At 39.8% G+C, this 24,459-nt stretch overlaps 2 protein-coding genes across 3 annotated transcripts in view; both read left to right on the top strand.

Annotated features, from left to right (window-relative positions):
- Window positions 1-24,459, top strand: part of LOC128743019 (uncharacterized) — a 121,605-nt gene that overhangs the window by 66,086 nt on the left and 31,060 nt on the right. The gene's annotated exons all lie outside the window — the stretch shown is intronic.
- Window positions 3,512-22,204, top strand: LOC128743017 (putative uncharacterized protein DDB_G0277255). 2 transcript variants are annotated; one of them, XM_053839519.1, is made up of 3 exons: window positions 3,512-3,813; window positions 5,355-5,552; window positions 15,751-22,204. In XM_053839519.1, exons 1-3 carry the CDS (start codon window positions 3,811-3,813, stop codon window positions 16,954-16,956), a joined length of 1,407 nt encoding a protein of 468 aa, XP_053695494.1. In that variant the 5' UTR covers window positions 3,512-3,810; the 3' UTR covers window positions 16,957-22,204. The 2 variants fall into 2 exon arrangements, with proteins under 2 accessions (XP_053695494.1, XP_053695495.1); XM_053839520.1 differs by lacking the exon at window positions 3,512-3,813 and adding an exon at window positions 4,975-5,130.

Raw genomic sequence — 24,459 nt, 5'->3', positions numbered from 1 at the left:
TAACTCCAACATGGTTAAAACATACGCTGCTTCAGCCAGGTCCGTAACCATTCATAATTGCCGTTCGCAAAAAGCTGGAAATGGCTTTCAACTCGAATCTTGAATCGCGAATCGGACATCCACGCAAAGCAACTATTCCACGCAAACAAAGCATCACGAACAACAGTCAAAGGTCTCTGAAATGCCTGCCTTATATTCGCAAACCCGTGGAAGATAGCAAAAGCGATCAGCATAACTCTTCAGTTTGTCGACAATCAAAATCGTATACTACGCCAAAAATTAGTTCAATAAACTTGGATTTGGTTTAGCATTATAAATGTAGACCTTCCTGAACCATCGACTAGAACGCGACAAGTCTCCACTGGAATTACAGTATTGCAAAAAAGTGTTGGAAGCCTCTAACCGAAGTTCAGCTCAACCCATTCAGGACAATCAAAAGTTCTATTCTGCGCTTCAAAACACTCCAGGACCTATCGCTGCTGGTGAGCGGATTAAAATTCAAGATGAAATGACTCAAACAACCCCAATTCCGTCAGTGCCCAATGCATCCACTATTAATTCACTACACTGAAGATTCCGAGTGATCAGAAGCTCAGAAAACCATTACCACCGTATCTACATTGGCGAAAGGCAATTCAGAATAGATTAGTCACAGTTCATCGTATAGAAGTACTACAACTAGCACAACTTCAACAACGATTAACGCCACCGAAAGTAGCCCCAGCTAAACGTGTGAAATCAGTGATTCGCATGCTTCCTTAGAAACCAGACCTCTAGAAACCTCAACTTTCCCGATAGTCATCATACCAGTGCTCCCCCGCCGGAGGAATATTCGCTGTGTTTTAAAGAAAGCTTGCAATGTCACTCGAAAAACCATCCTGCCAAGCATCTAACGAAATTTCTGCAATTAAGAATAAACTGCAATTCTTGTACGTCTCGAGAGGGAATGGGGTGGACTGAACAAACAAGTAATGTCATAATTTGAATGTACCTTTGTGTAAATAACTATATAGTAATATTCTATTTACAGTTTTCATAAACTTTCTCTGTACACATCTAGGACAAGGAATAGCGCACGCTTGCCAATTATCACCGAAATCAGTGAGCAATTTAAATTTGTTTTCATCGAACAGGTTACAAGAATCCGGAGGAGGTGCATCCGCTCTGTCCAAAATCATTTTAGCGTCCTGTCCAAGCCGCATCCTAGCCTCGTGAAAGTTAAAGATGACCACGACAGTGACGACTTCGATATCAAACACGCTGCATCTTCATTTGTCGATGGTACCGTGCATGGTGTGGAACTGGAACCGAACGATAGGGTTAGTAGCCAATTGTGTGTGTCCTAACAAGTCTAATTAACTTTTATTTTGATATCAGCCGATACTGCTGGATGTGCTTAGAAAGCGAACATGTCCAGCCGAAGTCCATTCTCTTCAACGAACGCTACTAAGCTACAAAGAAACGAAAGACTGCTTCCAAATTTACGCCAACGACGACTGCTACTCGTCATTAAGTAGCAATTGGTAAGAACAATAGTTTATGGTACCAAAATCAATTACTATTATTTCCTTTTTCACATTTTCAGTGATCTGATCAAGGATGCCATTTCGCTTGGCCATTGCCTCTGGATAAATCATCGACAGCATCGACAACATTAGGAAGGTTCTTATTACATTTTAATATTATGTACCGTGCAAGCAACATATTCAAAACAGTGCCTAATTCTGAAAAGTCTCATTATTCATAAATATTGACAAAATTCTAGTTATATAAACAAATTAATCACTACATCTGATGATTTCATATTACTAAAATGGTTTAAATAGCTAGAGTTTTGTCAATATTTAAGATAAATTTGCAGCTGTTCAGAATTAGGCACTGCTTTGAATATGGTGCTTGCACGGTATATTCATTAATTGATTTCAATAAAAATTGCATTGTTAGAAGTAAAAGCTATACTATTTTATTAATTATATCACATTGCCTAATCATATGCCAACACCACAAAACCCAAATTGTCGCATTTGGCTGTCATATAAAATGTCATACGAAATCCAAAGTGAAAACCATTTAATTTTCATAAACAATGCATTGCGTATTCAACAAAAAGCATTTAAGATCCAATAATAGAACCTTTAATATTCATAAGCATGACACGTGAAATCTTAGTGTTTTGCTTTTTGATTATCAAATGAACGTCACGTGAAATCTTAATGTTTTGCTTTTTGATAATCAAATGGACGACACGTGAAATCTTAATGTTTTGCTGTTTGATAATCAAATGGACGACACGTGAAATCTTAGCGTTTTTCTTTTGAAATGCTGGTGTAGCATATTGATTGAATCTCAAGTGTATTCCACTTTAATACGATGTGGTTCATCCTATAGCACAGATCTAAGTGGAATCCACTTCATGAGAACGTGTTGATTTTTTACAGTGTATACTGCTCGAATAAACCATAAAGCATTGCACGCAGATGTCAGTGCGTTTTTTTCCTCCCAGGTTTGACAGTGTTGTGGGGTTTGTTTTGATTACTTATTTATAAGACCCAGAAGCAAAAAACTGCAAAAAGGGCAAAAATATATGTTGTATACAGAACTGTTATCATTTTCCTGCTTTGGAAAAGTCGGGTATTTCCGGTTTCCGCAAACAAGTGGTACCAATTACAAGTAATAAACCCACTAGCAATAAAATTAGGTTACAAAGGGAATCAAAACAAAACACACAAAAACGTCAAACCAGAGTTGAGGTTAGGCACCGTGCAAAGGTTTATAAACTGTCGTCGTAAATCGCCTTATACCCCTTATACCATTAAATGTCTTCAATTGCCACACCTTTTCAAGCCTCATTGTGTGCTGTCCACTGTCCTCGCTGCTGCTGATTCGCGTTGGCGAACGTAAGCTGCTGCCACCTCTAAAAGTTTACTGTAGGGGTGAAGCGAAATAGGAATTTCTTAAAGAGCGCAAGAGATCGAAACATTTTGGCAGATTTTCACCCACACGTACATGCGGGCATTTTCATGAGAGTGCAAGAGATCGTTTAATGCCGTCAACGCGAATTACGTTGATGTGTTTTTGATGGGAAAAAAGAGAAAGGAATGATTTTCCTTACGTCATCCCAAAGAGCTTGACATTCTGTTATGGGATTTCGTGTACGTGTGAGCAGACAGCAAATAGCTTTCTAATGTGAATGTGCAAATATAGGCGATTCTTTTGCGCGCCGGTAGCAGAGCAGTGGTAGTGGAAATGGTGGAAATCGTGTGACGCGCGGGAGCGGGATACGCATTTACTGTCTTTACCACTTTACTGTACTCTTTGAGGCACATACACGACGCACACACATAATTCGTAAATGTGATGAGCAGCTGTTCTAATCACTATCCGCATAATAGGTTGAAAAGAAACAGCGGTATCTGAGTGAGTCGTGAACTTTTTTAAACCTTTCATTCGCTCGCATTGTCGACGCAACCAGACGTGAAAGCCTATACTCGAAGATAGAAGTAGTGGAAAACTAAAGGAGATATCACGCACATAATAAGCAACAGTGGTCGAATCTGCGACGGAAAAATTGTCCATCATCAAAATTCGCTGTCCGCGGAACCAAAATCGGTTGGATTCGGTAATAACTGGCACTGGGAGAATAAAAAGCAATCTTGACAGCATCGGATTATGAAGTGTTGAAAAATCGTGGAAGCAAATTTGCAGTCTCGCGAAAGCCTTAGCGAAAAAAAAACTGGAGCTCAGTTCTGTGAGAATCAAAAAGCTAGTTCCGATCCATAGTAGCAACAGCAAGGAGCGCAGCGATTTTGAATGGTAAGAAGTTAAATAATCTGTTTTAATCTACGGACACGGTTGAAAATCCGGACACGTGTTGAATGACGCCGTAGGCCATTCAATTGCTCGAGTAAAGAAAAATGGATTCGAAACAGGCGACCATTTTTCTTCCCTTCATCGTCTATCGCTCACTATCGTTATCGTTCTCTCACTCACACTGCAGTGCACTGCCCATTGCGTGACGTAGTTGTGTTCTAGGTTGTGTTTGGTCTGGTGTGCCAAGGTGACGAGAATTGCGGAAATTTTAGTCGAGTTTTCGTTTATCAAGACAGTTTTATTAGACTTTACAAACCTTTAGTCGGGCTATAAACAGATCGGGTTTAGGATGTTTTAGGTCAGATATTTTCCCACGTTTAAAAGCCGGTAAATGGCAAATGAAGTTTTAAAACTAATCAGCTTTGGTTTCATTCGATTTTTCAATAACCGAATAATTATTATTCTCTAAGTACCTACACGAAAACTAACGTTTATATAGAGTAGGAAGGTATTCAATTTGTTCTTTAATTATGATTTTCTTGTAAGATATTGTTTATGTCATATTTAAGATCTGCGGTACCTAAAGGTAGGTAGGCATCTAGGAAGTTGCCCATCGTGGCAATCTTAAAATAATCCTAAAAATCTTGAACATTTACATCAAATGCTACGACGGTGACGCAAATATGCATTAATGACATATATTACTGCAATTATAGGTGCTACCACAAGTATTGGATCAACTACACTATAGCTTATAACTGCAAATAGCTTTGAAAATGTTATGGTTTTTATATGATAGAAACCGTACTATTTTGTATTCGTGTTTTATTGATGGTATCAATAGTCGAAGCTGAATTCGTGCAATTCAGAAGTATGGTTCAAATGCATATTTTTGTCATAGGCCACTTTTCTCAGGTCCCTAAATACACGTAAAATTGTTATAATCTGATATCGCAGCCCCATATTTGCCCCAATCTCCCAGACAGTTAACAAGAGAGAAGAAGAGAGAAAGTCTATATTTACAAGATGAGCATGGCGTTGTGTACCTCCCTAACCCGTAGCACAGCAAAGCAAGCCGAAATCGAATCTCACCACACACAGAGTGCTGTGCGGTGAGCCTGTCTAGTTCTGTGTCGTGAACTTGCCAACGTAATCATCGCTATTTTTATTTTTTTTCTGCGTATATATTTTATACCAACATTTTCCCCCATTTTACTGCGGAACTCTGCAAATTCTTACCGGAATCTGCAGCAGCATCCCTCTGGGACTATATCCGATAAGCATCACTGTCTCTGGAAAAGGTGAAAGCCAAAAAAAAAGGTGAAATTTCGGGTTGCTCGTATTAGCTAGCAAGTGTGTCGCAATTGCTTTATCACTAGTAATTTTCCATTGATACAAAGCAAGAAAAAATATCATTCGTAAATGTTGATAAGAAAAATTTATGTGTGAAATATGGTGAAGTTTGTGTTTCTCGCATGTTCTTGATCGTGGTTAAAAAATAAATTGCATTAATTTTTATCTATCTATTGCTGTTTTGCTTGCAGATGGCACTCAATATTGCAGTTCCGCTGACAACCATCGGGGATCTGATGGAAGGCTTCGGACTACTGTCGCCAATATCACCCCTCAGCGTCGACTGCCGGGCTGTATCAACGACCGGAAGCCGTGTCAAAAAACAGCTTGTTTCACCTGTTGGCAGCGATTCAAGTGGCATCAGCTCCCTGGATTCTGAGGAGATTAAGGTAGGTTGATATCAATTATTTCACAATCGGTGCAATGGCAAACTCTGTCGTCAACAAATTGCTTTGATTTGTATCCAGCCGTGCTCGTAATAATTTAAAAGTTGCAGTAATTAAGCCTCTGATAGAATCAGCTTTATAAACAACGGTAGTAGCCTTAACAAATCGGCCAAAGTTAGAGCAATTCTGGCTTTCATAATTACATACCTATTTCGTTGGCTAAATAAATACCGCATATACTTGTACGTATTCGCATTGGTCGAGATTCCAGCCGTTTATTTTTATGCAAAGTACTGTTTTGAAAGTCTAAGAATCATCTCTGTGCCACACCCTTTTACAATTCAGTGCAACATTTTTTTTTCTAGAGAAAAAATCTTTGATAAATTAAATTGCTGACTTTAGATGTATGTTCTGTAAAATGTATTATGCGTTTCAGAGCAATCAGAATTGATATTCTAATTCCTATGATCAGGTTGTTGATTTCCTGAAAAATCAGGGAATATGAGGGAATTAATTTTTGGATCAGAGAAATCAGGAAATATCAGGGAAATTTTATTCTCCCGGCAATATTGTTCATCAACTTCGAAATCGAATTAATTTTCGTGGAAATTATACTCAGATTGATCGGTTGAACTAAAACTTGTCACATGTGTAGTGGCGATTTAATTATCTTTCAGTTTGTCGTAGATTTTTTATTTGTTTTGCGCCGTACAATTGTCAGACTTCACTCGCTTTAGTGCTCGAAATCGGCAATGGTAGGCCTCACGCACTTTACGGTACAGACATCAAGAGCACAAAGTGGGACACAGACCAACACCAATCATTGATTGTAGAATTTTATGCTTAGAAGCCCAAACACTCTTTGATCATCTTCCTTCAGCGTCCATGATTCATGTCCGTAAAGGGTTACCGAGAGCATTGATGTTCTATAGAATTTGCGTTTACCGTGAACGCGGGAAATTCCGATCATCTCCTAATTCCGATCACTCAACTAAAGTAGTTGATTTTTAGAAGATGGAATCAAAAACCATAGTTTATGGGAATCCTCATGATCAAAGCTTGCCAATGAGCTATAAATTTTAATTCAATCTTTTAAAAATCGATTACTTTAGTTGAGTGATCGGAATTAGGAATTGATCGGAATTACCTGCGTTCACGGTATATGAGTTGGGAACCTTCGGGACTTTAGCTGGTTACGTAATACGCAGAAAGCTCGATTCGCGGCTGCCATACGTCGTTTTACTTTGCGGCCTACATCGTTGCCATATACGTCATGGGCATACCATATGTGCATCTCTACTACTTCATATCGGCCCACATCCAACTCCACCTCGGCACCAACGCTATCTGGACATCCACGATCTCTGCCAACAATTGTATGTCTACGATGATATCGACGACATCCGCAAAACCAAGAAGCATGTGAGATTTCGTGATGATTCCGTTCCTTTCCGCGTATTGCATCTTCCAAAGGAATGTTGAATAGCAGATTAATACTGAGTGCATCCGTTTGCTTCAGTCTATTCAACATCATGAAAGTTGAATTGAGCAGTGTAATGCCCCGATAGTTTTTACATTGGAGACGATGTCCTCTTTTAAAAATGGCGCAAATGAGGCCAACCAACCACTCTTCCGGCATTTCTTCTTCTGCCAAGATTCTGACAATGATCCGATATATTGCTTCGTACAGCCGCTTGCTCCCCGCGTTTAGAAGTTTAGCCGGGATACTGTCCTTCATAGCAGCTTTACCGTTCTTTACCATGCTAATTGCCTTCTTAGTGGTAGCTCCACAGCTTGACCATCACTCACAATTCATAGCCTGTTCATACCGTTCTCCATGTTTACCTTTCCATTCAATAGCACCTGAAAGTGCTCCTTCCATATGGCTGCTACCTGGTTGCTTGCTGTTTTGTCAGTACGCAGGTTTCCAGCACCATCATTGTATATCACAGGCATAGCAATTCCTCACCGTTTTGTAGATATTCCGTGTGTCGTTGCTGACGAATCTCTCTTGTGCATCGATGAGCACGTGGTCCTCGTACTCACATTATTTTAGACAGTCGGTTCTTTTTCCCACAGCTCTAGTCTCTACAATTTTCTCTGTTCTGACGTGATCCGCAGAGAGCATGCGACTCTTGGCCTGGTTCTTCTCATCTGTCATTTTCTGGCATTTGACATCAAACAAGGTGTTACACTGTCTTCAACACGTCATGCCTATCACTTCCCTCGTAGTTGTTGGCACCGTGGAGGATCCTCTACAGCCCACTTACATCTTATTCCTTTTCTTCCTGCTGTTCTACGATTCGTTGATCAAGCTTTCTGGTGTATTCCACTGCAACGTCATATGCCGTCAACCGCTGGATGTTGAAATGCAACGTGCTCTCAGTGCGAGCCTTCGCCGATTTCGATAACCTTGTGCAGATCTTACGACGAGATAGTGGTCAAAGTCGATAAGAAAAGTATCGACCGTTAAACAGGACATGATCGATCTGGAAGCTAGAGTCTTGAATTTTCAAGTCGTGCGCACTCCATAAATGCTTTCGAATCTGTAATAGAATCCTTCCCTAGTATCATCGGATTTATGACTTGCTGGTGAGTACACGTTGATCAAGCTGTAGTTGAAGAATTTGCCTCAACATCCATGTGGTCATCGGAACGGCCGAACTTCCTTCGAGTCGATGTTGCTCTCAAGCCTTGATAGTTGCAATCCGAAATCATGACACCCAGCTTCAGTCTTAACCTCTCATACTGTCCACCGTTGAGGGTTAAAACATTTGCCATTCTCTAACAATATATCTAGCTAAGCTTTTGCCGTGTCTCGAGGCCAGCAAAACGCACATTTTTGTACCAAAAATCTTTAGGGAATCATCTCCTTAACCCCATAATTTTTCCAGCAGAGATAACAAGCTGAAACTTCAGGGAAAGTTTGGTTTTAGTTCAACGAAAAAACCGCAGACATGTGTCCACCTTCCAGGGGCAAAGTTACTAGTTTGAGGTGACTGATAGTTAGCAAGACTTGTTATGTTTACGCGGTTGTAATTTTGCTGTTTGTAACATCTAAGCTTTGTGCAAAAACAGACCGATTAGATTTTTAAATTTTTTCTCAATCTTTGTTTCTTTGGATTCAAGTTGATACCTCAAATATAACTGTCCCCTAGAATCGATAGAAGAGTGCGTCGCGTTTTCGAAACGCTGATAAGAAATAGGTTAATAATCTTTGATATGTTCTAGCTTTAGTTTTCAGCATGCCGCATAAGCCATGCTGAAGGGTTAAAAACTTAAGCCAGAAATCACCCAAATAAGCTTTATATTCGAGTTTTGAGGCTCAGGGAAAAATATTTGATGCATCAGGGAAAATCAGGGAAAGTCAGGGAATTTTATGTTTGGATTTGAGTCGACACCCTGTATGGTAGTAGAGAAGTTTCAGCATCAATGCTTAGCACCGAAAATTTCTGTAAATTTGGACACACCTAGTTGAGCTTTCTAAGAAAGATCTTAGCATTTATACAGTTCCAATAAGACATTGTCTAATCACTTAAAACTTATGGGAATCTATATGATAGAGTAAGGAGGGGTAAATGTGCGATGCGGGTAAAAGTGCAATTCAATGATTTATCGGTGCAGATTCCGAGTAAATTGACTACATTGGCATGGATGAGTGACTGCCCAGGTAACCAATAAGCATTTCCACTGCAATTTAAATGCAAGCCAATAAGCAGTTAAGTTGACTTAAATGCTATTTAAATGCTATTTTGGCAAAATATGCGGCTACTTTACTGCTAGCCCTCTTATAGTGCTGACAATGCTTATTTGCAGCTAGTTACCGACAAGAAGAATTTAAATAGAATTGTAGATGCCAATTTACAACAGTTATGCAGTCAAAAGGCTAATAAACAGCAACCTGCAGTATAAAACGCCAGGGATGCTAATAAACGATTGATTTACTGCTTATACTAATGCTTATTGATTACCTGGGCAGGTTCATAGTTGCAAGAAAATATTAAAGACATAGCTAGGGATGGAAAAATCTCTTCTAGCGATCAAGAACGTAACAGCGATCCGGTTCAGGTTCATTGACATCAGCATCTTTGGCTCGAGCAGCACGTTCCTTCATTGACATCACTACTTAAAGCTGCGACAAATACTTTATCGCGATCTATACACTATACAGATTATAATAAATCTTGTAACAGATCATGGTTATTGCTTGATCGCGTTGAGAAATTTAACAGATACAGACGACCGGTTGAATGGCGTGAATCTCAATACAAGTGATGTTTGCAACCCTTTTTTCGCAGTTTGGTAAAGTGTAACATTGTGATCGATGACTAAGAGTTGACTGAAGTTTTGGGAGCGTCTTAGTAGAATACGGACCCAGAAATCGAAGAATTAATGTCCCGAAACTAAGATTTGTTAAAAGAACAAAATCTTATGATTAAAGCTGAAGATTCACTTTACAGATCCGTGCGTCTGGCGATGAATCATAGATTTGATCAAAATCACTGATCTTCCATCCTTAGACATATCTATGTATAGTTTCGTCTACCTTCTCGAACTTAAACAAGAGGCAGAAAAACTATCGCCTTATCGGAGCCCCTTTAAAGGATTCTCAAAACCAAATGAGCATGATATGCTTACACACCGCTGTACGTCCATCGTGGCCTCAATCAGTTTGTCAGTCGTCCGCGAAAGTCATTTTCATCCCATATTTTCTATAGTTCTTCACGGTCTATAGTTTCATAGGCCGCCTTGAAATCCATGAATAAGTGGTACGTAATGGCCTGATGGGGGGCTCCGTAGCCGCAAGGTTACAGAGTCTGCTTTGACTAGCAAAGTGGTCATGGGTTGTGCACTTGAGCATGGGTTTATTCTCAGGCTCCTCACCCATTACCCTTCCTTCATGCTGAATTCTATATGAACCCCATAAAGCACTGTTGACAGTGTAAAATCTTATACTCTTATAATAGTTAAATGTACTGGTCAGTCTTGCCAGGGATGACTGTAATTGGAGACTGTGCAGGTTATACAGCAAACACCCGAGCGCAATAACAATAACAATAGATACTGGTCGCAGTGATGAGTCCATACAGGAAAAAAATGGCCTGATATTCACGATTACGCATCACGGCACTTTTGGAGGATGTATCGCAACACAAAGATTTCGTCTGTTTTCGATTATTCGTCTATTTTGCTTTTATAAACCCCGCTGCGATACCCTTATTGTCAGGTACCTTAGTGATCTTATCTAAGCCGCTTGATTCAGCATTTTTTCATCGTCCGCCGTACTGAGGTAGTGGTTTCTTCTGCTGTTTTGGAATTCCGCTTAAGCGCCATTCAGGTGCTTATTTCAGTTCTGTTTCATCTTTCGATCTTCTCACATTCATCCGTCAAGATTCCTCCATGTTCATCTCGAAACGTTTCGGCTCTCACCGTAAATTCTTTGCGGGAATTGTATATGGGCACTTCCTATCCCGGAAGTTTTTTGTGTGGTATGTAGGTAACCGAATGTTGTAGGTAACAACGGAAAGTTTATGGCGCACTTTAACCGTTAAAAGGCAGTGGTCAGAATCCATGTTTGTCCCACGATAGCTTCTAACGTTGATAATATCCGAGAAGTGCCTTTCATCAATGAGAACGTGATCGACTTGCGAGTCCGTCTGTTGTGTGGTTCTCCAGGTGCACCGATATGGGAGGCCGTGCCGGAAGTAGATACTTTGTATGGCCATATTTTTGGAGACGGCGATGTCAATGAGTCGATGGCCGTTTTCGTTCGTACCTGAGCGTTGAGGTCTCCGATGCCGATTGACGTCATTTCTTGGGCATTTGTCGTATTCACGTTCAAGCTACGCGTAAAAAGCATCTTTATCGTCCTCGTCATTTCCTAGGTGTGGGCTATGTTGAAGAAACGGCTTCTAATCCTTAATTTGCTACATATGCGGCTGTCCATTGGCCACCACTCAATCACGCGCTTTTGTATGTCGCCCATCACAGTAAAAGCTGTACCCAGCTCATGTGTTTTATGGCAGCTCTGGTAGATGCTGTATCCATCTCTATACGAATATACCGTAGACCCCTTCCACCATACCTCCTGCAGAGCTACAATGTCGAACTTGCGTGCCCTCAATAAGTCGGAAAGAATTTGGGCACTTCCCAGAAAATTGAGAGACATGCAGTTCTATGTTCCAAGCTTCCAATCGTCCCTTTTCGTTGCCTTAGTCTATGCCGATTGTTCCAGTCCCTATTTACATTATTTGCTGACCGTACTAGAATGTTTTACGGATGGCTTGTAGAGCCTGCACCAACCCCCTGTGTCGCCGGAGGACCATTGTGACAGTACACTGTTAGCGTCCCACACTGACGCGAGGACGATGATTCCCCCTTCCCTGTCAGTGGGGTTGGTTACCCGATCTCCGCTAAGGTTGCTCGTATCCCGGCTAGTACCACGAGGAGGTAAGGATAGTCTTCCCAGTTAGCAACCCTAATAAACCCGGAAATTGACCACGAATGAAATTTCGCTGAATTCTTGTCTTCTCGCTAGACCTAACTTGCTCACGTCATTGGTTACCGTCCACAAGTTCCGCGAGTACCGTTTCGCACTATGTGGTGACATTAGCGAAATGTTTCACCAAGTTGCCATCCATAGCGAGGAACAGCAAAGTCAACGGTTCTTGTGGCGGGATACCGAGGAGAACGAAACCAACGTTTACGTCATGCAGGTAATGACGTTTGGAGCATGTTGATCTGCAGCGCGTGCGCAGTTCGTAAAGTAGTATTGCTGATTGCAAGAAAAATTATACCATCCAAAGTGCGATCCTGCATTAAATCGTTTTGGCATCGTCGGCGCACTTTTTCGTTACATTCCAAGCAATAAGTGCGCCGAAGAGACCGAAGCGACTTAAGCCAAAATAGCACTTTTATGAGCTGGACAATCTAGGACTAGCCAGTGTATGTAGCTGAATTCAGTAGCTCCAAATTTGATTATCAAATGAATTTCACACTAATGCTGTTACAGAAGGGCCAGATCCACTCCATCATCTAGCCTTCCACATAGGGCACGGGAGGGTATTTCGGCCTATTAAGCGATGGCATCTAATTTTTCGGCCTATGGCCTAGTTCTAGTGGAAGAACAGGTAGTTTTGACGTTCTTTGACTAAAAAATAGTAGATTATTTACAGTCTTGAGGAATTAGTTATAACATATTAAAATTGTATGTCGGCAAAGTATTTTTATTGGCGAAAGAAAAGGCAAATAGGCTGAATTTAGATACCTGCTGATGATAGTAAGATGAAATTTGGTATATATGGGCAAAAATAGAACAATCACCAGCAGTCCTTCGAATGGAATAGAGTTGCGTCCTTTGAGTTTGCATAAGTGCTTCCAATAAATAACTTAATATTTTCTGGTATCCATGAGCAGTCCTAAAACTCGTTTTGTCCAAAGTTTTCACTATACAGCATGAGGTGCTTCATAAGCTAAAACGAAAAAAATAATTAAAAAACCTCACCTTTTAGCAGGCTCCGCCGTCTGCCCAAAACCGCGGTTTTGAGACCAGGTAGCCGGGAACCACCAAACTCCTCCTAGCTTGGATACTCAATAGAGCATTACCAGGTAAGGCCACATGAAGGTGCTAGGTAGGCACTTGGGATGGCTACAGCTATGTTGGACGCTCCTTATTTGCATTCCCCATTTCTTACCCACGTTTGGAGCATGTTGTTCTCCAGGAAGTGCGCAGCTCGTAAAGAACAAAAACGCAGAGCAGTTCAGCGAACAGTATCCGGTAGCTACCAGGGTAATCGTACAATTTACTCACGTGGACGACATACTGTGCAATACAGAAGCAGATCATAGTGCGACCGAGTTGGCGAAATCAGCCTGGGGAGTTAGCGAAACTCTGAAGAGCCTAGATTTATCGTCTGCTCTTGCAACAGAGAAGGGCATGTGATGGTGCACCAACACAGATTGTTTCACCTCAAGATCAACTGGGACAGATTGGGAAGAGACCTGCTGGAGGGTGCTTGTTCTTCCACAAAGCGAGAAGTGCTCCGCATCATGATGTCCATCTACAATCCATTAGGTTTGGTTGCACACGACCTCATGTATCTCAAGGTACTGATGCACCTACACCTCAAACACCTGATGCATTACACCTCAGATGGAGATACAGTTGCACAACTTCGCCAACTCCAGCAAAAATGGCATGACTGCAGTAGTATTTCTTCGTTTCGTAGAAAACGTAACGTTCGAATGCACACTCGTTGCAGCGAAGTGTCGTGTAGCCCCCTCAAGTATCTAGCAATCCTTCGATGGGAGCTTGAAGCGATTGGTTTCTGTTCTTCAGGGACTATCCATAGAGATCTTCCACCATGTCTACTGGTCAGACTCCACAAAAATACTTTCCTGGATACGTGGCGATCAAGTACCCGCAAGTACAACCCATGCGTGGTAACAAGGGTTAGTGATATCCTGGACTTGACAAACGTTGCAGAATGAAGTTGGATTTCAGCGAAGTGGACCTGTCGTCCATCGCTAACGGGAGACAAAAGGTCAAGGGACCTGAATTTTGTCGCGCTGTAGGATAAGTACTCAGAAAAACTGTTCTTACACAGGAAAGATAACACAACCCTTCCTAAACGAAATCCGCTTTACAACCTGAGTCCGTATCTCGACGAATGTCAACTGCTGCGTATGCACGGTAGAACTGCAATGTGTAAATTGTTAACTCCAGATACTATCAACCCAATCATCCTTCCACGTGACCACCCGATTACGCTCCTCATCGTAGAAGGCTACCATCAAAAGTTTCACCATCGAAACCACGAATCAGTGATTAACGATTCGTCTAAATTATTGCATCAGCCGACTGCGCAGAGTGTACGCCAAGGTCAGAACCGACTGTCAACGCTGTAAGTTGCGAGAATCTCGACCGCGACCCTCAGCGATGGCAAACTTCTGGAATGCAGGCTTGCAGCATTCGTTCATCCTTTCACGCGCGCCGGGATCGGCTATTTTGGTTCCATGGAAGAGGCTATAGGGAGACCGGTTGAAAACGTTGGGGACGGGTTGGGGGGTTCTTCTGACTTGCCTTATGACTATTTACATAGACTTAGCTAGATCATTGTCAACAAGTTTATGCGTAACGGTGATATGCAACTTCATGGAGCGACGAGGCACAGCAGCTGTTTTCTACAGCGACAGAGAAACCAACTTCATTGGCTCCGAGCGAGAGTTGAAGCAGGTATTGCTGGTCCTAGATCAGCACAAGATGGCTCAGCAGTTCGTGTCTTCGACAACTACCTGGGGTTTCAATCCTCCGGCGTCTCCCCATATGGAAGGAAGTTGGGAACGGCTTATTCAATCCGCCAAGCATACGTTGTCAGAGTTTCGGTTGCCGCGTCGACCAACAGAGGAAGAGTTGAGGAATGCGTTGGTTGAGGTTGCAGGCATTTTTAATGCAAGATCGCTGGCTCACGTGCCCATAGAGGATGAGGCAGCCCCGCTCTTACCCCAAATCACTGGTTGCTGAGATTGCCTGACAGTTACAAACCCTGGACCGAGTTGGACGATAATTCAACTATCTATCGTGGCTGGCATCTCTGGCTCAGTAAATGGCAAACCATTTCTAGGAGAGGTTGGTGCGAGAGTATCTGCCGGAAATCACCCGGTGATCCAAGTGGCATGAGAATGTTCCGCCAACGAGAAGAAACGATATCGTGCTGATCGCGGATCCAGATCTTCATTCAGGATGGGAGTAGCTGCAAAGGCACCCGAACCACCGAAGCTACGCATTATTCAGGTGTTTACCAACCATTACTGTTTTAATCACACACAAATAATGCATTTTTTGTACAGATTCAGGAACCTTCTCGAACTAAATTACAAACTTTCACTTCGAAACGCAAATCACATATCAAGGTATCAGAATAATTCATGAACAGTAAAACTACATGAAAAAACCTTCATATATTGATTGTCGTTGTTTTGTTCTTTGAAAGCATATTTAATATGCTAACCAGTGAACACTTGGCATAATAAATAATACTTAATATTTTCGTATCTTTGATACTGTAAAGATTTTTCAATTACATGTAATAATGTGGTTTCATGGCTACATTGAATTAGGAGTAATCTTTGGCTACGAGCCAAAATTGTTTTTCCTTTAATCTTTACCAAACTTACATAATCTTTGGCCCTCAATCTGCAGAAACCAACATCGCCACCAACGACTCCAACGGAGGAAGTGGAGAGGCCATTGACCAGCTCCTCGCCTATTTCACTGTCTGGGGAAGGTAAGTCCAAAGCTCCGGAAACTGAAGATGGAAGTCCTAGCCAATCGTCGTCGTCGTCGTCGTCTTCGTCGTCATCATCATCCTCGTCGACGTCACCATCGTCATCATCAACATCGATGCGATCATCGTTGTCGTCAGAAGATAGCATCTCCGATGAAACTGGCTCCGGTAATGATGATGTCGCCGAACCGTCAGTACCGGAATGTGAACCGAAAATTGTGCTTAGCGGTCGCGATGTTCTCGATCTAATCGACAATTTGACCGCACCCGGTCATTTTAGGCTGCAGTTTGCCCAGTTACCGGAAAACGATAACATTCACTTTTTTCTGGACAATCGCTCACAATATCACCGTCTTGGAGCGAATGGACACATTCAAGAGTACACGATGGCCAAGTGTAGCTGCTGTGATTTTCACTATCCAATCAATGGGACATCCCTGACAAGTGGAATTTCCACTATCGGTACAACTACGATGGCAAACCAATCGACGAACTTGACCTCTGTAGCTTTTCAACAAACTCAGCAACAGCAGCAGCAGCAGCAGCTTCGACTGCCATGGTACAACTTTGCAAATAGCTTGAACGGTATGGCCAACAATAGGGACAAGATGAGTGCGAATGTCACCACCAATGCATTTAATAAAGCTTTTACTGGTAACGGCGGTAACAGCAATAATGGAGGCAATCAGTATTTACGCTCCGGCTATGCCGCGAATCTTTTTGGAAGAGATTCCAACCGTAACAACGGCGGCAACAGTTTTCTGAATAGCACCAGCACGTACAATAATCAAAAATCATATCAACAGCAGAGCTTCGGTTTCCCAAACAATAATGGAAGTAAATTCAATAATCCGTGCGGTCAACTGCAACAGCCGCAGCAATATAACTCCAAGAATCACTCTTTGCGCTATGGCACTGGAGGAAATAATAGTATGGGAGGAAGCAATCACTCCAATAACTCCATCTCAAGCGGATACAATTCTTCTGCTGCCGTTGCAGCTGCAGCTGCTTTGGCTAATCAAAATCTACTGAACTTCAGCGGCTTCAACAATTCCAACAATAGCTACAACAATAAAAGCAACAACAATAACATGTTTGCTTATTATAAATCAATTATGTAAGAGGAGCAAATCCGCTATCGTTGTTACGAAGCACCGAAAACAGTCATCGGTGTCGGATGTGTGTCGTGTACTAATTTGAATGTCCACTCTGAGTTGAGGAAAATTCTACATTTCTTCTGCTATAAACGATTTCCTTCAGTGCGATAGCCTAACGACGAATCCTTCCAGTTGATATTTAGTTGCAAAAATTCAGCGTAAATCGTGACCAGCCATTGCGGTGGACCAAAATATACCAAACATCGAGCACGAAGAAACGAGCAGCACAGCGTTAGAAGGCGAGAAAGGTGGTTTCTGGTAAAAACAACATAATTACATTTTTATACGTCGAGATATTTAACTGCGAGTCAACTAAAAAAAATCGTTGTAATTATTATACATACCCACACATACGCGCAACCAAGCATATATATTTTTAGAGTAATTGACTTTGTGTAAGAAATTAATGTTGAATTTTAGTTATTTATTATTATCGAATGTATTTTCTAGCAAAACCCAAACCATGCAAGGAGCTCCTAGTTTTTATATAGGTATATCAGTGCTTTTCGTTATGTTATACGTGTTAGGAGAATCCCTCGTTGAAAGATTAAATCAGAGGGAAATTTTGTTCCGCTTATCCTATCGAGAAATATGGTTTTATAAAATTTACTACTACCCAGAGAAAAAGATCTCACAGTCAAAATCTACTGAACTAAGATCAAATCAAAAGTAAATAACAGTTGAAGTCAAAATGCTTAGTTGAAAACTGACGGCACAGCCTGAAATATAAAGCAAATTTTTTGAGGAAACTGTTTTCCCCCTGAAATCTTTTTTTATAAAAGCATTATTCACAATGTGTGTTTTAGAATAAGGAAAAGGCTAAAACTTTAAATGAAATGGTTTTTATTAAGAGGATCATCACGCTAAACAGAACAAGAGAAAGGAAGATGAGTTTTACGTTAGAATTAAAGCCTTCCCGTTTGACCGTCGACGATTGAGAGCATGAAAAAGTCAAATTGGCTAATCACAAAGAATCGTACCTAGTATTAATAGTTTTGTCGATCATTTTCCATTAATATTGTACACATTTGAAAATATTGAGCTAAAAACACATTAGAAAAGCTCTACTTTGAAGCAGGAATGAGATTTCAGCTTACTTGCCAACTTCAGGGATTCTGACCAACAAAGGAGAAACAGCAGTTTTACATCTATCACAAAATACTAATCTAACAAGCAGTTTAATGACAATGCCAAAATCTAGTACTTTTAAAGACAAACATGTTTTCCTTGATATTTAGTCTGAAAATTTAATTAAGCAAGATACAAAAAAAAACGAAGAATTAGCAAATTTAATACTCACTTAAATCATAGCACCATCATGGCTGGCCTGAGCTGAGCTACGCGATATCAACAAAAAGCAGATCACCAGAAGACTCGCACCGCGGGCTAAAAATTCCTCTTCCGTAAACCTACTCTTTATCCACTAGTTTTTACTACCCCAAATACGAATAGTTGTTGTGAGAGCAGACAGATGTAGGATAAACTAATCTAATTAGGCGATAGAAATTACAAATTTCAATGCTACGTAGGAAATATGTTCCCAAGGAAATTGAAATTGCTGAAAATAACAACAGCGTGAAATTTTAACAGACTTGAGCGTTTCAAAAACAAGCAATGCTGTAATTTTTTTATTCTAACAACATAAAACGGCCACAAACATTATTGTCATCAAAGTTGCTAGTGAGTAGTGATACTTCTTATTTTATTTTATTCTATCGAAAAAGTGATTTTCATTTGTTTAAAAAATATATTTAATTATTATGATATCTGCATCCGGTTATTATTCAAATCGACGAACACGCACGCACGCGCACTTATCACACCGGGAAAAGTCAGTCCTGGAGAGTATGCGAGTTGAGGTAACAAACGAATAACTAATTATTAAACGTGCAAACAAGTGCTCAAAATTGACTACGAAATACGAAAGATAAAACCGTTCGAGCCTGTGTGGGGTTTCGCTTTCCAAATATGAACTAGCACACTTAAGTGCGTCTTATAAACCAGCGACAATGCTCTATGTTCCGCTGCTATCCGTAGACATTCTATTGACGGAACAGTTTTATTGTCTAGTAATTTCTGATAACATCGTTACTCATTTTTGTTTGCATTTGGCACTAGTAGAAAGGACAATAGGATGTGTAAAAATTTGCATTTGCGATTTCTTTTTTCTAATTTGGCACTTTAACGTTAAAAATCATTGCCAGGAATTTTTAGTATTTCACAGATAGCAAATCGCTGAAAAAACCTTCAATAGTTGAATAGTTGGCTGTTTTCGTAATACTCGAGGGCATTCTTAAAACACGATGCTCAATTCGACAAACCTCCTCACCCTTAGTAGCACTTTTGATTATTTTTTCCATTGTTAATTCCTTTTTGTCGCTTTTATTATGCGTTTCCTCAGTGCTTTAAAATTTGATTGTTTGATGATCGCAACAGTTATCTTATTTATGTAGTATTAAAAGAAAGCTATCCAGCAAAAAGCAAAACTATTGTATGACGATTAATTTTTCAGTTTTTTTTTTTAGTTTTTTTTTGTTGCTTACTGTGATGGTCATTGATTAAAATGTTAAAATGTGTATTGTTTTTTTGTTTGTTCTCTTATAAAAAAATGGCTAACCATAGTACATTACCATTACTATATTGTTTGTGACCGGCATTCTGTCACCACTACAAAGAAGCGCAGTTGCGATTGTCGATATATTACTTATTATTACCTAGTTTCAGATACGTGTATCTTAACATTCTAGTTTTTCGTAGTTCATAAAAGGTTTTTAATTAATCACTAGCATTAAGTACGTTTTGATAAAGAACGAGAAAATATCTGCATAAATAGTTAAATAACGTTACGAAGAATTCCTATTCGATACTCGAATTGCCGATTAAAACATGCGAAAACAAGCCTATTTTAACGCTTAACATAAATCGTTAATTGTGTATAACTTCTGAACTGCTTGATGCGATATTAGGGAAAGGATTGGGTTGAGCATTTTATGTTTCCTGTTGTCTCTATCGACGGTAAAAATTAATCGTCATACCATAAGTTCACCAGCACACTAAAGACGTTAATCTAATCACTATGAGCGTAGTAAGAGCATCGAGTCAAACTATTCGCAAAAGCAGCAAGTCAGTGTAGAAGCAGAAATTTATTTATACTTAAGTTATTTTTGTCCAGTGTTTTGTTTTTCTTTTCACTATTTTTTTTCTCCAAATTTCGATATTGTTTCACATGTTCTCACTAAATATCATAATACGAAACGAAGAAAAGATCCTTCCTGATAGTCATTATTGCCTTATGAAAGCATGTTGTATATATGTGTGTTATCTTCTTTACCGTATAAGCATAGTATAGGAGCACATATGTTGGTATGTATGTGTGTACGTTTGTATGTTCTACAACCAGATAAGACGGGAGGAAGAGGTAAAATAACATAGAGAGGCAAAATTGGAGTTGGATAGCTGGAATGAAAACGATGGAATTTCGACAATAAAGTATAAAAAGTTTTTTTCGTTGTTCTGTACTCTTCCAATAGCATAATATGTTTATTTTTTAAATTTCAAAGCAAAAATGTTATGTACTTAACCATCCACATTTAAAAACATTAGAAACCAGAAACATCCAGACCTAACTAAAAGGTGGAGGCAAAAATGAAAACATAACAAGTGATCTCAAAGAACTCTGTTTATTGGGTAAACGGTGCTCGATCGTAGGCATCGATACAAATATGAACAACAATGTTTGTAAAATAATAGAATAGTTCATAGGATTTTGTATTAAGTGTACTGTCAAAATGTCGTGGAAAATGCCTTTTCTTGGAAAATTATTGAATTTATTAGGAGCGGTAAGAATCTATTAAAGTGGAGTGCACCAGCGAAGCTGTATGTTTACTAGCAGTAGGAAATAAAAGATAGGTGTTTTCTCTTTTCATCTGGTAACTACTTTTTTTATACTGTCGATAGTAAAATTTTACTTAGGTTTTGTTTAATTGAGGCACTGCTTCTTTTGTTTGTTGTTATAAATTTCGACTATAAATGAATGCCTTAACAATAATCTTGTATTTTCGTTTGAACAACTTTTTGGCTGCTTTTCTGGTTAAAAAGATTTACCTTTTATAGTACAAAATAGTGCCTTATCGAATGAATAAAATGTGTTTGCTCTTAAGATTAAATTATTCTGTTATCGGCAGTATAAAAATTTCCTTCTTTGCGCTCAACAACAATCATTTGCTCTGAATTTGAATTAGCAAGCAGAAGAATTTTTTCTCCTATCAAAATTCAGTTTATCAACTAAAATTTTAAATCTCAACGTTTAAATACCGATTTGTCATCGCGTTATTTTGCCTTTTCCACCCCTCTTGGTCTAACGTATTCTTATAGTCTTGTGCAAGCAACAGAATTTATCGCAAGATGGTAGCAATATTAATATTTATAACTCACTGAACATCAAAGACAGCTAGAATGCATCAACGTAAGGCATCAAAATCAATACCACCATAACTGGGAAACGAACAACATTATCTCGTAGTATCTTATATGTAACGTTTTCCCTCGTGCTTAAGCCAATATGTTCTGATGTTTAGATATGTTATATACATAGCAGACTGCTACACTTTCGACAGCTAGACCCTCACGTAGGACTACGTAACATACCACAAAACGACACAGAAGAAATAAATTCAATCATCTTGAAATCAACTCAAAAATAAGGAAAAATCATTTTACGTTCAGCAAAGTTCAAATCGTATAATATCTTTATTAATGAAATACCTTTCTTTTAGTGCAGTATACAGAGTTTTTATTATATATTAGATTTTTACACTCTACATATTAGGCAAAAAATGATGATAAGGCAAACGAGGATGACGTTTTTGTACGGTAGAATACGACTAGTTAATTTCAATTTTTACTGCAAACATAATAAAAATGGCAAACGTTGTATAAATTGTGTGTTAGGCTGAAAGAAAGAGAATGTGAAAAAAAATCAAGTGATTAGCGCCTCTGACTCCATTTTGCTGCTTCAAACTGACATACCAATTGTTAATAACAAAGAAAAAAAATGCAATTAAGAAATACTAAAAAACGAAACATTATGCAAACAAGAAGAAGAAGAAGAAACACACTATATTCTTATTGATTGAGACTGTATATTCCATTGTGATAAAACATAATTAATAAATAAAAAAGAAAATTAAAGTACGTTGAAATAGTGAATGAATAATACATTAATTTATGAATTAAAAGTAATTTATCTATGGTTTACAAAATGTGCAAATTGATTGCGTTTTTATTTACCTACGAGCCGTGCCATGGCGAAAGAAATTATCCCTGGATTTTGGTTTCTCCTTGAATTCTTCGCATTTATCATTGTGAATCGACTCTACTAGTACCGAACGAAACGTAAATGGCAGCGAATTAAACAGCGTCCTTCTGTATTCCGACGGATCGATAGTGGATGGTATTCTGCATTCCGCCGGCAATATCAAATGGGTGAAACAGCTCATTCAAAGTAAGTCGAACGAAATTAGGTTCCGTCGAAATACAAAATGAGAGTGATAATTTTCCGCGTCAAGCCACTCGCCTTGCAAAATAAGCCCCATTGTTGACTGCGACTATCTAGTTTTTTTTACAGGTCGTATGTCTTTATTGTTTGGAGGTCACTAACAGAACCAATAGAGAAAACAGTATTCTCTTCCACCATTAGGTGGAGAAGAAACCTTCATAACGTACGCAACAACCGCAGCACCGATATTACATCCGACCATCACCTTGTCGTTGACGAGAGGAGAACGATGGGTGTTGTTACGATGTCCGTCAATTGAAGAATTCCGAGATGAAAAGGGCCTTTGTCGAACAACTTGAATCGCGAGTCTCCGAGTTGCCACCTGTTGGAACTGTCGAAGAGCAATAGACCAACGGATATCAATGAAAGCTTTCATCACGACCAGTGACGAAGCCTTCGGCAAAGTGCATAGCGTGCGGAGGGAGCGGATTTAGAATGAAACTTAGAGGACGAGGGGAGAGGTGGGAGCCGGCATTGAACCAGAGCGGCAGAGACAGCTGCTCGTCAACAATACGCTGAACTGGATAGGGCTGTTAATCGAGCTTGTAGGCGGGACAAGAGAGCTTGGACTAAATCCCTAGCCTACGAAGGAGAAACCACCGACACCGCCAATAGTGATGTCCGATATTTGTATGATGTTTCTCGTCGCCTTAGGGGTGCCAGGGTGAATGCTAAGATGCTGCTAAAGGACTGACTGACCGTACCGAACAGCTTAAGCGATGGACTGAATATTTTGAACAACTCTTTCGAGTCTCAAATGTTAAAATCATCAAAACCAGCAAACGTGACATTGGTCGCGTCAACTTTGAGACGCCCTCACTGGATAACATTAAGGGGAAACCGAAAGTGGCTCAAAGATGGCTGGATAAATGGCTACCGTTCGAAGCATGTATTGTTTTGCACCTTAAAAATGCATCTGTATTGGCAGAGCACGCTTTCACCACGGAATCAGTGCTTCCAGTGCTGTTATAATTTCCTAAAACTTGTCATTCCATTTATCGATCTGCTATATATCAACAAACGCTCAGCAAAACATAATTGCTAATGGAAAATGAATTTAACTGATCATATCGATCATTACGTGTTCATAAAAGCGATCAATATATAATTTGGAATTAGTTAATAGATATTTTGTTGCGCACATATTTCATTGTACTAGCGGTTTCCGAAAAAGCAGCAACACAGTATCAAACTTTCGTCACATTAATGAGCTTCTAAAGAGCTTTCAACTTTCGCCGCATCGATAAGCTTAGAGTGATGTAAACAAACAAAATGCAAGCGCAGAAATCAAAAACTGGCCTCCGATGCAAACGGATTAATTAAACATCCTAGTGATCCTACGCATTATTCAGTTGCTGCTGTTAATCTTGATTGAATCGGAATGCCTTGATAAAGAAAACAAACCATATTTCGGGATGTTTGTAGTCGATGCGGTTGGCTCCAGATCAGCTGTGTTTATGTTTGCAAGCTCCGTTATTTGACATATGTTACCAATACTAATGCAATATTCAAATAAACGTTTAGGTTTTTAACGAGCACATGAGATGTACAGTACAATGTTTGTCGCACTAACACAATAACGTTAGCCACTTTCGGTATCACCTTAAAGCTGCAATTAAAAGTATGAAATCCAACTGAACGCCAGGGGTAGACTGCATTTCAGTCGAGATGCTCAAAGCTTGCCTATCGTTGTCAGCCCAGCTATTCAGCAACCTATGGGAAACCGCAACTATTCCTGTGGCTAGATGCAGGGCATATTTGAAAAAGTCCCTAAAAAGGCAACCTAACTGAATGCGGTAACTGGCGTAGGAGCACGTTGCTCTGCATTACTCCTAAAATACTCCATCACTGCTGTTTCTAATCTTTATAGATTAGATATTAGTTGGAGCGGTAGACAGTAAACCAAATCG

Source organism: Sabethes cyaneus, chromosome 3, assembly GCF_943734655.1.
Source record: "Sabethes cyaneus chromosome 3, idSabCyanKW18_F2, whole genome shotgun sequence".
Classification (NCBI taxonomy): domain Eukaryota; kingdom Metazoa; phylum Arthropoda; class Insecta; order Diptera; family Culicidae; genus Sabethes; species Sabethes cyaneus.
Note: the sequence above shows the minus strand (reverse complement) of the source record. Positions and strands in the feature narration are given on the sequence as shown.

Coding starts and splice junctions, on each gene's coding strand:
- LOC128743017 (XM_053839519.1), top strand. Junction 5,553..15,750: donor TGGATTCTGAGGAGATTAAG/GTAGGTTGATAT, acceptor CTCAATCTGCAG/AAACCAACATCGCCACCAAC.